Source organism: Moschus berezovskii, chromosome 1 (assembly GCF_049115385.1).
Source record: "Moschus berezovskii isolate FMDL1 chromosome 1, NW_MosBer_1.0, whole genome shotgun sequence".
Lineage (NCBI taxonomy): Eukaryota > Metazoa > Chordata > Mammalia > Artiodactyla > Moschidae > Moschus > Moschus berezovskii.
Window position 1 is genome coordinate 88519261 of NC_142460.1, and position 13915 is coordinate 88533175.

The 13915-nt window shown below is 40.8% G+C and overlaps 1 protein-coding gene across 9 annotated transcripts in view; it reads right to left on the minus strand.

Moving 5' to 3' along the window:
- Positions 1-13915, minus strand: part of PARP9 (poly(ADP-ribose) polymerase family member 9) — a 31326-nt gene that overhangs the window by 12514 nt on the left and 4897 nt on the right. For 4 of the 9 annotated variants that reach the window (XM_088837552.1, XM_055394233.2, XM_088837536.1 and 1 more), the window contains exons 2-7: positions 13048-13129; positions 11954-12095; positions 9273-10123; positions 6244-6471; positions 4774-4989; positions 1069-1132 (exon numbers count right to left, since the gene is read on the minus strand). In XM_088837552.1, the coding sequence (XP_088693678.1) occupies positions 1069-1132; positions 4774-4989; positions 6244-6471; positions 9273-10123; positions 11954-12095; positions 13048-13062 (1516 nt within the window). In that variant the 5' untranslated portion in view covers positions 13063-13129. Of the gene's footprint in view, positions 1-1068; positions 1133-4773; positions 4990-6243; positions 6472-9272; positions 10124-11953; positions 12096-13030; positions 13130-13915 lie in introns of those variants that run through there. The other 5 variants (XM_055394390.2, XM_088837547.1, XM_088837548.1 and 2 more) reach the window with 3 other exon arrangements.

Genomic DNA, 13915 nt, shown 5'->3' on the forward strand with positions numbered 1-13915 from the left:
GTGCAGTCACAGGCGAGAGCTTTTAAAGTTCCCTTTACTTCATTTCCAACACTGCTGGACACTGAATGTCCATAAGTTAACTCCTATATTAAAGGGAATAAGCAAATCAGCTTGATCCGAATGGAAAATGTCCTAAAAGTTTCTATTGCTGGTTGAATGTCTGGGGTTCTTAACATCTATAAAATGTTGTGGATTACAAATTTATTTCAGGGGACTTCCCTGGCAAGTCCAGTTATGAAGACTCTGTGCTTCCACTGTGGGGGGTACAGGTTCAATCCCTGGTCAGGGAAATAAGATCCCACATGTTGCCCAGCACAGCCAAAAAAATTAAAATATATAAATCTACTTTTTAAAAAAAGACTATTTCTGAACTACATATCTAAACTGTCATGACACAATTCCATCTCAGTCTACTCAAACTCCTCTAAAGGAATGAAGTTATAAGACAAAGTTAATTCTTCTCCAACAACAACCAGGACTAGTTTAATCCAGTGATTCCCAAATCTGGTTCAGCAGCCAAACTGACCAGGAAGCATTAAAAAATATACATGCTTGGCCCAGACTCTGAGTTCCTGAATTAGAATCTGTAGAGTTGGGCCATACATATTTTTATTTGTTTTTTAAAGTTTCCATCATGATCCCACTGATTACTCAGGGTGACTAGCATTGGGTTAATCTACTTATTATTATCTGGTATTACTGAGATGTATTTTCTATGATTACTAATGAGTAACCCCATTTAGACATCACTCCATTCAAAACAGAAAGACTAACTGGTTTAGTAAGCTCGTGAAAAAATATAGCCAGCTTTTCGTGAATGAACTACCCACACTGTGGATTACCTACTGTGACTGTAACTTAGCCTCTCTCTGTTCACATCATGAAACTAGGATGAGCAAAAATAGAATCATGGCCAGGTATAGAGCACACAGGTATCCAGGCAGGAGTGCAATGAAATATATGTGGCTTATGTATTCATCTTCTCCCCTCCATTAGTTCAGATGATCAAGAATAGAATGAGCCTACGGTGGGAGACTATATTTCTAGACACATGAGTTTCTTACTCACCACCAGGGTAACTGTTGGGACCCTGCAGCTTGAACTTATTCTTTTCCATTTCAGCACTGAAAGCCTGCAAGAAGCAAAACAGAGCGGAGAGTCCTAAGTGGGGCTTTTAGCTACTGTCATCAAAATCCCTCTCTTTACTTGCACTCACTATACCTGACCTCACCCACTCTGTCATCCCCTATTCCCACTGTCACAAATCTAAAGCAACCTTTAAGAAAGTCCTCGGGAACAGCCAGTGCAGCACTACAATCTATTAGAACATACAGGGGAAACAAGTATAAGAAAAATGAAAAGGAAAAACTCTTATTTAAAATCTGGCATAAAAAGGAGAATGTACATCCCAAAGCAAAATATAATCATTCATAGATATTAATGTCCTGCTACGGCCACCTCATGCGACGAGTTGACTCACTGGAAAAGACTCTGATGCTGGGAAGGGTTGGGGGCGGGAGGAGAAGGGGACAACCGAGAATGAGATGGCTGGATGGCATCACCGACTCTGTGGACATGAGTTTGAGTGAACTCCGGGAGTTGGTGATGGACAGGGAGGCCTGGCATGCTGTGATTCATGGGGTCGCGGAGAGTCGGACACGACTGAGCGACTGAACTGAACTGAACTGAACCATAGGGTTGCAAACAGACATGACTGAACACACATACACACCACAACAATGACAAATTATATATTAGGCACTGAACTAAAGGTGTGGATATATCATTGAAGAAGACAAATAGTGGCAGATGTTCTTGTAATCAATAAAACATTCATTTTTAAAAGTTATATGCACGCCACGCTGTAGATTGAATGATCAATTCTTGTAAAGTGCTTAAAATTGTACCCAGGCTATTGTAAATATTCAAGATGTTAGTTATTGTTTTAATTATTATTATATGACAGTATGCACACAGAGATTTATGTATATTGCCATGTAGATCCTTTATCACAGTATCCATTTGAAAAAACTCATCTCTCCTGGGATTTGGAACCACCATGCACAGGGTCTTCTTTGTTTAAAGTTGATGCAATTGGCAGTAATTCTTCATTGAAAAATATGGTAGATAATGAGGTAAAGTTTAGAATCTTCATTTCATCTGAACTTTAATAATGAAGTATCTTAACCTGTAGCAGTTTTTCCTCAAAAATTATATTTGCAATTGCTATTTCCAGAACAAAAAAGCCCTCATATTTATATAGTACCTGGAGTGGTCATAACAGGGAGGAGCTTCCCTGCCCTCCAAAATAAACAAGATAACATTATCTGCTGATAAAGGGACTAATAATAGCTGTCAAACACAAAATGGATAAAAATCAGCTCTTTTCCAAATTCACTTAAAGTCAGTATGCATTCCTGGGTTAGAAATCAATGAGGCAAGCCTTTTGAATTGAAAATGAAAACTGTAACTTAATCAGGACCAAAAATTTAGAAGGTGTGTATGACAAGCAGTTTGGAAATGCAATCCAAATGGCAAGAACTTGGCAGTTTTCCCAGTTCTGTCCACAAAAGACCAACAACTCGTGTGAGGAATGTGAGCAGTGTTCCTGGTAAGGAGTTTCTTATTCTGAGATGTAATGTCTGGCACAAGGTAGATATACAACACATATTTGTTAAATAACCAAATGAATGACTATCCATTGCCTTTTGTAGATACTCAGCACCACCCAGGAGGCTTATCATCATGAAATACTAATGAACACAGTATATAGGTCAGCTGGCAAGTTATTTGCTCATTGTTATTCATGAATTGGAAATTCATCAGTGTGTGAACATAAGGATCACTTTATTGTGAGTTCAGTATATGCTAGTCTTCCTGAGCCAGGTCAAGTCTAGATGTCTGACAAATCCATTCTCTGGATCGTAGGGTCCTTGCCAAGGTAATGCCCCCCGTGAAGAAGTGTGCAAACTACCCTCTGTTCTTTCTGAACATAAAGTCTTTGTTGAAAGACTTATTTAGGAGGAAAAGAAGTGCTTAGAAAAAGACTAGAGTATACATATGTGTATGCACATGTCATACTTCCACATGGATATAATGTAGTAAGTGTTAGTCATGTCCGACTCTTTTGAGACCCCATGGACTACATAGCCCACCAGCCTCCTCTGTCCATGGGATTTCCCAGGCAAGAATACTAGAGTGGTTGCCATTCCCTCCTCCAGGGGATCTTCCCAACCCAGGGGTTGAACATGAGTCTCCTGCATTGCAGGCAGATTCTTTACCATGTGAGCCACTAGGGAAGCCCTAAAATGTAGTGTTAACACTGAAAAAAGCCTGAAGGAATGGTCATTGTTCAGGGTACAATATAAGTTACTTTTTAAGATAATCTTCTCCTTTGAGTCACAAAAATGAAAGTTGTATCATCTTTCAAGATATTTTTTTCCCTATATTTTCATTTAGTGTTTCAGAACACAGGCTTTAGGGTCAGACCAACAGACAGAGGTTGGACTCTTGGCTTAGCCACTGGACTAGGTATGTACATATTAATCTCTGGTACCACTTGTAAGATGGAGATGACAATAATGGCTGGCTTCTTCTTGGCACAGTACCTAGCTTATGCAACTCATGGCAACTACTTTTGTTATTAGCCCCCAGGGGAGCTCTCAGACTATGGTTGATCTTTTCTGTATTGTTGAACTGCCATTTATATTTTTGCTTGTATGTTGACAAGCATGAGCACTTTCTTTTCTGGTGGTGGTTTAGCTGCTAAGTCGTGTTCAACTCTTGCGACCACATGGACTGTAGCCTGCCAGGCTCCTTGGTCCATGGGATTCTCCAGGCAAGAATACTGAAGTGGATTTCCATTTCCTTCTTCAGGGAATCTTCCCAATCCAGGAACCAAACCCAGATCTCCTACATTGTAGGAGGATTCTTTACTGACTGAGCTATGAGAGAAGCCCCACTTTCTTCTCTAGTGTGGCTAATTCCTCTTATAGGGATATGGTGCTTTAGGGACAGTCCAGGGATGCACTCTGAGCACCTATCTGGGCCTAGTAATAGGCCTCTGCAGTGGGTGGTGGGTGGAATTGGTGAACTTCATTTGAATGACAGGATGCTTAATTTGTCAAGACGATAAGCTGCATCACTGGGTAATTCACCAGTTTTGAAGGTCAGCTGTGGGTGAGACTGTGGTGTACTCGAGCTGGCTTACACTGGCTCATGAGACTCCACGGTGAATGTCTCTTTCCAATTCCTCCTTCAGTGGTGTAACATAGATAGCTTGAGGTCAGCAATGGAAATCAGCAAACACTACAAACCTGCCCCTGTCTAGCAAGGCAGCAAGAGGAATAAGAACATTTACACTTGTTCCGGGAAAGCACAAGCTAGAACAAGTCTAAGCTTGTTTTCTTGTAGAGAGAGAGAAAATGGCAACTACCCACATGGAGACAGGCTGGAAAGTGGGAAAGAGAAGGGGAGGAGCAAGGACCCCACAAAACTAGGAGGTTGCATACTTTTAAGAAGCAGAGGGAAGAACAAATGAAAACAAAGGACAAGAGAAAAGCTAGGTAGTGGGGCAGACATGGCTTCTACAATGACATTCCTTACTAGGTCAGAGGTGAATGATTTATAAATATTAAATTTCACCAAGTTAGACCATCATCATGCTCCACAGCACTTAACAAACCCTGTATCTTACTTTGGAGATGGTAAACAGATGTTGCTGGGGAAATGAATGTGAATGAACCACAGAACATTTCTAATACATTAACTTACCTTATATGTCTCCAATTCTTCGGGGAGGATCACAAACTTTACAGTTAATTGTTGCAAATTTTGTCTGGCAAATATTAAAACTTCATTAAACATAATCTCTGCTGTTTCACTCTTCTTCATACCAGTGATTCCAGTCCCAAAGGCAGGAAAGGAAATGGAAGTTATATTTCGTTCAAGGCATTTTTCCAAGCATTTCTTCACCGCAGCTTTCAATGTCTATAGGAAAAACACAAATTTAAGATCAGTCTTTTGAGTCAAAAATAAGACTTCACTTACCCCTTAATCCTGCCCATATTTTACAACGCCAACCTCCACTATTCCTCAGGGCCATGCCTATGCCTCCTCAGAGAACAGGAAAGGTACCACTCCATAGGGGACCCATTACAGCTTTAAGGTTAGGTGATGAGAAATGAAAGGGTTGAGAAACTGAAGTGACTGACTGGTACATTTTGTGCCATTCAGGACATTTGAACATTAGGATTGCCTTCAATTTATGTACCTTCTCCCCAGATTAGAGAGCCAATCTTCAGTCTATCCCCACTTACCTGCCACTTCTGGATCAACATAAAGAGCTTTAATAAAGGAGGGAGACGTTAAAGTAAGTGATCAACATTTATTTAAAGTCATTAAGATATGTCATGTAATTGCAGATTTAAACTTCCATCAATATTTCAACATTCAAACTGAACACTGTAGTAGGAAGGTTATTGGATAACTTTCTTACATTATACTAATATACCAGTATGTTAGTTATACTAATGTAAGAAGATTATACTAATGTGCAGGACCTTGGAAAACTGAGTGACTGGAAAAAGCAGAGAGTGACTGGACGACCAATTTGGGATTTGAGGGCTCTCTAGACAAGAGAAGATCAGAAATGGTGATGAAATAAATATGGACAAAGACAGAAAAGGAGATTAGGTTTCCCTCTCTCTACATTTCAGTGGGTTCCCCCTAGTCCTTAATGTATGCAGTTTATGCCCCTCAGTTGTAGAGTCAGCCAGTAAGCTAAGCTTTACCACAGGTACTTTGCCACAGGGAAGACCTCACAGGTAACAGATTTGACTGGAATGGTACTGGAAGGGAGATCCCAGGTCCTCCTGGGATTTAACAGATGGCAGGAGATATGGAGAGGCTGAATGCCTGGCCCATATGTAAGAAGGAGCCTATAGGGCCACTGGGTGCGGAGGTGAACAAGTGCAGATAGGCAGCCCTGATGTTTCTGTGTCTATCCGCGGTATGCCCACTTAAAATTCAGACATGGACTAAGCGATGATTTAAATTAAACTTCTTAAGATAATCTGTGACCACAACATCTGTTTAATATTTCAGGTATTCACAGGAGTAGGACAGAATGGGGAATATTCCACTTGACAATAACATATCATGAATGTCATGACATGATGGAAATTCAACAGACTATTACATAGACTTTGGAGACACAGAAAGATAAATTTATTTTGACCTTACCAGTTTTTGTTCAGAATATTCTGAAGTCCATAACACATGGTATATGTATTTGCAAGACAATTTAAATCCTCTTGTGACCAATACCAACTGGGAATCTAGTGGTGTCTTAGTTATTTTCTGGTGTAATTCCCACTCTAGTTCATCTCCGGCTGCTTTTAGAATTGATTCTGACACAGACCCAGCTCTAAGACCATTATGGGGGTACATAGAATTAACAATTACATCTGTCTGAAAAGGGAAAAAAAATGAGCAGGGTTCAGTGTCATATTACTTTTTCTTAAATGATTAATTTAAATATTTATTTTCCTGAAGAGCTTTGAAAAATACTTTTGAAGATCCTGAATCCACAAAATTATCACTTAATAACAGATATAAAATTTCCAAAGAGTAATCATTTGATTACCATGAGTCTGTTCGTGCTAATCAGAAATTACATAAAACATGTAGAAGATACAATTTTTATTGCAAACATCTGTCAGCCCATTGCTGGCTTATATTCCCAATATTCCCAGATTCATAACCTTCTCTATGATTTGTTTTAAGCTTTATCAATAAGTGGTTTCATTCTATAATCCACTGTCTTTACTTTTTGCTGTTCCTATGTGAATGTTCATGTTGTCTTACACAGAGTGGAAATAAAATTTATAAGGAAATTTCTAGCCCTTAAAGTCTGTGTTTTTTTAAGTAAGTGGCACATGGTTAAAGAAAGCACAAATGAGATGAAAAAGTCTACAGTGGGAAGTAGGTCTCCCTCTTGGTGGGGGTCCCCAGATCCCCCTAATTCATCTTGATGGCTTTGGCTCCTTTTGGGGGTAACTTACGTACTTCTCATGGGTATTAATGAATGTGTCACTTTGAAAATGCAATCAGAATTTGAAAGTTGGAGGCACTGGCACCCTTTGCAAATTTTAAAATTCTTAATGTTGGTAATAATTAAATATAATACAATTTTAGTTAAAGGAATAAGCTATTCAACCAGGATATTTCCACTTTAATTTTAAATTGGCATAGTAATGATTTATCAAATAAATATTTCATTTCATGGGGTCCCCTCAGTCTTCTTTCTAACTGTCTTGTAAGCAATAAATGGAATTTTTTCACTTGTGATTAATTCTGTTTGACTATGGCCACAGGAGAGTCACGGATCCATGGGGGAAATAGAGAATATAGCCTTATATTCTTTTTCTTCCTCTGTTGCAGCCCTTGCTCTGTGCTGCCTCCTTTCAGTTATTTGTCAGTAACTTGTTGAACACCAACATGCATGCCCAGATACCAGCTCCAGGGCTACAGAGATGAACAAGTGACAGTCCCCACCGTCAAGGTGCTCTCTGCCTGGCAGAGAAGCTGCACTAATCCAGAAACACCTGGTTCACTGTTACCTTGATTCTATCCCCTCCTTGTCAATGCTCTCACCTTTGTGCCCTACTATCCCTGGCTAAACGCTAAGTTACAATTTGTATCCTCCATAGTCCCTGGCACAGAGCCATATATTCACATAAAATTTACAGCTCCACCTAGTACTCCTGACTGGTCCAGTCTATCACTTTTGATCTGTCAATTTCTCTGTATCTCTCTGCTAAGTCATTCTAACTACCCAGGCCTCTTCTCCTGCCAATTCATAACTATCATAACTTGAGATCAAATTCAAACTCATATCTTCTGAAATAATTCTTCTTCATCTACTATACTCTACTCTTGTGACAAAATGTACATACTCTGAAATATTATGAATTCACTTTGTATTGAGATTTTTTGTTTATTATTACTGATAGGTTGCTTTAGAAATATTCAGATGGTTTGTCTCCCCAGTGAGACTTTTCAACTAGAGAATCTTTTTATATGAAAAGAGAATGGTAGATTTTTACTTCTTTAGAATCAAAGATTGTTCTATTTTCTCATAGTGCTTGAGAATAATGGTAATAATAATTATAAATACTTATCACATGCCAAGTTCTATTCTAAGCAGTTTTTGTGTTCTGATTCCAACTCTGAGATATAAGTGTTATTATTACCCTCATTTTACAGATGAAGAAACTGAGGACCAAAAGGTAAAGTAACTCAGTTCAGGTCATCCAGTTCAGTTCAGTTCAGTCGCTCAGTCGTGACCGACTCTTTGCAACCCCATGAATCACAGCACGCCAGGCCTCCCTGTCCATCACCAACTCCCTGAGTTCACTCAAACTCATGTCCATTGAGTCGGTGATGCCATCCAGCCATCTCATTCTCTGTCGTCCCCTTCTCCTCCTGTCCCCAATCCTTCCCAGCATCAGTCTTTTCCAGTGAGTCAACTCGTCGCATGAGGTGGCCAAAGTACTGGAGTTTCAGCTTTAGCATCAGTCCTTCCAATGAACACCCAGGACTGATCTCCTTTAGGATGGACTGGTTGGATCTCCTTGCAGTCCAATGGACTCTCAAGAGTCTTCTCCAGCACCACAGTCCAAAAGCATCAATTCTTTGGCGATCAGCTTTCTTCACAGTCCAACTCTCACATCCATACATGACCATGGGAAAAACCATAGCCATGACTAGAAGGACGGACCTTTGTTGGCAAAGTAATTTCTCTGCTTTTTAATATGCTATCTAGGTTGGTCATAACTTTCCTTCCAAGGAGTAAGCGTCTTTTAATTTCATGGCTGCAATCAGCATCTGCAGTGATTTTGGAGCCCAAAAATATAAAGTCTGACACTGTTTCCACTGTTTCCCCATCTATTTCCCATGAAGTGATAGGACCAGTTGTCATGATCTTTGTTTTCTGAATGTTGAGCTTCAAGCCAACCTTTTCACTCTCCTCTTTCACTTTCATCAAGAGGCTTTTGAGTTCCTCTTCACTGTTTGCCATCATCCAGTTAGTAAATGGCAAAGCTAATATTGAAATCCCGATGGTCTGGCTCTGAAATCCATACTCTTAACCTAAACAAGATACTTTCTAAACTGTGTTTGAAATAGTATATGCTCAAAACATACTTGCTAGGTAATACACACTTCAGGGAACCCCTTTGGCAGTGCAAGAGAATAAAACAAAGACTTACCTCCTGCTTTTCAATGAGGCCGTGGACAATCTGAAGAGTCATGCTGTTCACAACCATAGTATTGAAAGACTGGGTGGCTCCTTGACTTACCCGCGATTCCAGCTCATTCCTCCCTAGGATGATTTCTGAAGCAGTTTTAAAGGCAGCAACAGTAGGGTCTTCATTGCTTACCAGGTGAATTTCTTTCAAATTACTGGCAATTGGCATGCTTTGGAAATGAAATTTGATAGTTTGCACAATGATCTGTGTACACAGATCCAGAGGGAACTGGAAAATCCCAGAGCTCAGGGCTGGAATTGCTACTGTCTCAATGTTCATAGAATTTTTACTGCTGACAAAATACAAAATATTTATAATGGCTGTTTTCAGTTTATCAATACATTCCTGGCTATCCATCAATCTCCACCGAGGCCCAACAGCATGGATAATGCATTGGCAGGGAAGCTTCCCTGCTCCTGTGATACATATCTCACCAGTTGGAATTCTGCCGTATATGGAAACTAATGATCTGCTTTCCTCTTGGATTTCAAAGCCGCCAGCTTTCACAAGTGCCTGGGCCAGGCCCCCTCCATGCAGGAGTTCTTCATTGGCTGCATTCACCACAGCATCAACAGCATGTCTGGTGAGGTCATCCTTCCAGACAGATAACTCTACCCTGGGAGTCAGCATTTTTCTGAAGACTTGTAGAGACTCATTGTTACCTTGCCGGGCCAGAGACAACAGGGTAAAGTTACAGCCAAATTTATTCTGGAGGACTTCACACAGCAGACTCTCATTATTTTTGAAAATTTTGAAGTCGTCATGACTAATGAAAATTTGCCGACAGTAGTTTCCTTTGAGAGTATCAATCTCTGGAAAATGAGAGAAGATAAAAAAATAAATGAGCAAGGGGTCCTTTGTAAAGGATATAATTCTACTTCACACCAGGAGACTGAGCTTTCTCTATGCAAAAAGAGAGATGAACTTCTTCTAGGCCTCTTCCTGCTTCTCCCTTATTCCTTAGACCGAGGATATCCAAGAGTTTTCCGTGGTATCACCATAAAGTGATTAGTTGTGTGCCTGCCATACAGCAAATACCCGATAAGTAGTAGCCACCATGATGTAATGATAGCGGTATGAAACTGTTTATCAAGGTTCATAGATTTTGAAAACCTACATAAAAATAGCAAGTTTGGGAAGACCCATGCTTAAGGCACAAGTATTAGATTTAATTATGAGTCAAAAATATGTGGAGGCTTTATTTATAACTTGTTTGCCTTTGTCAACATCTTGGCTTGGGTTTTCCTAGAAGCTGATTCTGAGGTAGGGGTTGAGTATAAGTTTATTTGGGAGGTTATGCCAGAAAACACCAGGGGCGTGAGATGGGGAGAATCAAGTGGGAAAGTGAGACAGGGAAAGGAAAGAAATGAATAAACGGGCTGTTACAAAGAAAATGAAGCTTAACTCCACAGAGGGGCAGTATAGACCATGTGTCTTAGAATTATATCACCAGAGGGGTGAAGGAGCTGGGATAGTTACCCAGTTTCTATCAGTCACTGGTTGAGGATGCTCCTGGGGGCATGGTGCAGGAGATGGTAGGAGCACTGACAATAGGACAGTAAATAATCTTCATCATATTCTAGTTTTGTAGCATGATTTTGGTGGAATTAAAACCGATTGGCTAAAAAGTATTTTCTGCAGCAAGAGGATGCGCTAGCTGCTCATATCCTCCTTCGGTGAAGCAGGGAGTATGATTAGCCAACAGCCTCCAGGTGTTAGTCAGTTTTCCAGCCCAGGTCACATTATTCTCAGGGGGGCTTCATCAATAGCTGGACAAGGCCACTGATGTCCAACTTCGGCCATGAGCAATCTTAGGCTGGCAGAGCTTTGCCAGATTTTCATTACAGTCTGATGGTTCCACCTGCCCAATCCAGTTTCTTTTCTTTTCCTTTCACAATAAACCTTCAGCATTCCTAACTCCATCTCATTTTCTGCTTCCTGGAGAACCTGACCTGTGACACTGTAGTTCATGGGGTCTAAAGCATTATTATGTGCCACTAAGAAAGGTAAAATGATGCCAACTAAACCTATCAGTGGATTGGGAGCAGCCTTATTTCAGAGACCTGAAAAAAATCTGTGTCCTAAAATAGATACAATGTAGTAATTTCACTGACTGGGAAAGATTGAAGGCAAAAGGGGAAGGGGGCAGCATAGGATGAGATGGTTAGATAGCATACCCATACAATGGGCATGAATTTGAGGAATCTCCAGGAGATAGTGGAGTACAGAGGAGCCTAGTGTACTATAGTCCATGAGGTCCCAAAGAGTCAGATACAACTTAGCAACTGAACAACAGTAATTGATTATTTTTTTACTTCAATTCCCATTTCTAATCTGAGCCACCTAGAAAGACCTCTAACGGCCTCAATTACCCCAAAGCAGCAGCACATGAGTAGTCAGAGCCTATAGGCTTGTACCATGGTTGAAAATCTCAAAGGGGTCACCCTAGGATGAGGCAGGTTCCATCTGGCTCTTACAAGCCTTGCTGAGCAAGAAGACAATCAGTGGGTCACCTCTCGTGCCAGTTTGAGTTCTAGGGCTGTGGTTAGAAGAGCCTCCCATCTTGTGTGCAAAGGACAGGATCAACGGGAGCCCTAGAGAACGCATGTGCTGGGTCCCCACCAGGTCCTGCAGTCACGCACCTGAGCTCTGGTGGGGGAGATAGTCTCCTTCTGTATTCCCCTTTCTCCACAGAGGAAAGATCTGAGCAAAGATTTTCTGAGGCAAGAGTGACAGTAAGGTGATCCTACCTGATTTCTCACTGTCAGCTGCTGCTCCAACACCCTGTGAAAAGTGATAGTGGTTCAAAAATATCAAGACGGAATAATTTACAGATTACTGATGACAAATACAGTTTCATAAACACAAAGCAACAGAAATCTTCCTAAGAGCACTGGCTTGGAGGGGGGAAGGGGAACATGTTTGTTTGATCAATGTGCCTGAAATACTTGAAATACTAAGTGTTCCAGCCAACAGACTCTACCCCTCTTCCCTAGAGGCCAATGTGCTTTCAATTTTGGATGAGATGAAGGGTTGGAGATTACCACCTGAAAAGGCTCAAAGGTCACAGACCAAAAAGACCCCAAACTCACAGAGAGGACTCCAATCTCCAAAGGCTTGTGGGGTTCCTCTAGACAGAATAGAAGACATGCGGACAAAAGCCTCATCAGCTTCACCTCCCCATCAACCTGAAAGGACCCACTTTCAATGGCTTATAATGACATAAGCCTTAATGTGGAATTTTCAGGATGAACCAATGAGGTGAGTTTTTCCTAGTCCCTTATTTTTATTTCTCCTCCCTCCACCTCCTCCCCTTATGCTGCTGCTGCTGCTGCTAAGTCGCCTCAGTCATGTCTGACTGTGCGACCCCATAGACAGCAGCCCACCAGGCTCCTCTGTCCCTGGGATTCTCCAGGCAAGAACACTGGAGTGCATTGCCATTTCCTTCTCCACCCTTCATGCTACAAAAGTAGAACTGCTGAGCAGAGAAAATAAAAATGATACTGAGGCAACATTTTGAAAAAATCACCCATCCTCATTTTGACTCTGTTGATTATATTAGCACATTCTTGATTCCCCATCTCTCACATCAGGCAAGGAGAAAACTTTTATTGGGATATTAAAACCAAACAAGAATGCCAGGTACAAACTGAAAATCCCAGAATTTTTCTATCATAGAAAGAACTATTCATGTGCGCTGATCGAAGTTTATTACTTACACATTTATGCTTTTTACCTTGGAAAAGTCCATCCTCCAGGTCTCTGAGGTCTTTCAATGTTTGCTCTGTCTTGCGTTTCCCAAATATGGCAGCCCCTTTCTAGGAATGAACAGAAGGATGCATAAGCACTGATGAGCATCTTAGGGAATTTGGTGAGGATACACAACAGAAAGACTAAACATGGTTTCTGATCTTGAGTTATTTTTCATTCCATTGGTGAAGACGCAAACACTGTTTTTGCTTCTGTTGTTACTGTTTACCTTTTATCTTTTACTGAAAGCTTCCAGTTGAAACCATAATGGCAGTTCAAAGAAGGCAAAGAGCTCTATGGGCGACAGCAGGGAAATCTGTATGGGGAAGGTGAGGCTAGGGCCAGGTCTTGAAGGTCTTACATTTTTAGAAGAGGAGGATGACGACACGTGAGCACAGCATTCAGAGAGCAATGAGGAAAAACAAGCCTATGCGAGGGTGGTATGATTTGAGGGAATACCATTGAAACATGTATATTACCATATGTAAAACAATGACCAGTACAGGTTCAATGCATGAAGCAGGGCACTCAAAGCCCGTGCTCTAGGACAACGCAGGGGGATGGGGTGGAGAGGGAAGTGGGAGGGGGGTCCAGGATGGAGGGACACATGTGCACCCATGGCTGATTCATGTCAATGTATGGCAAAAACCACCACAATACTGTAAAGTAATTATCCTTCAGTTAAAATTAATTAATTAAAAAATGACTTAAGGAGAATACATTGCAATTTGCACAGTTTGACTACTGCATTCAGGAAAAAAGACAACAGCAAAATAAAAAACTTAAACCCTAAAAGATTTTTAATACAACATGGGAAAGTCAAAAGAAAAAGAAAAAAGAAAAACAGCCTATGA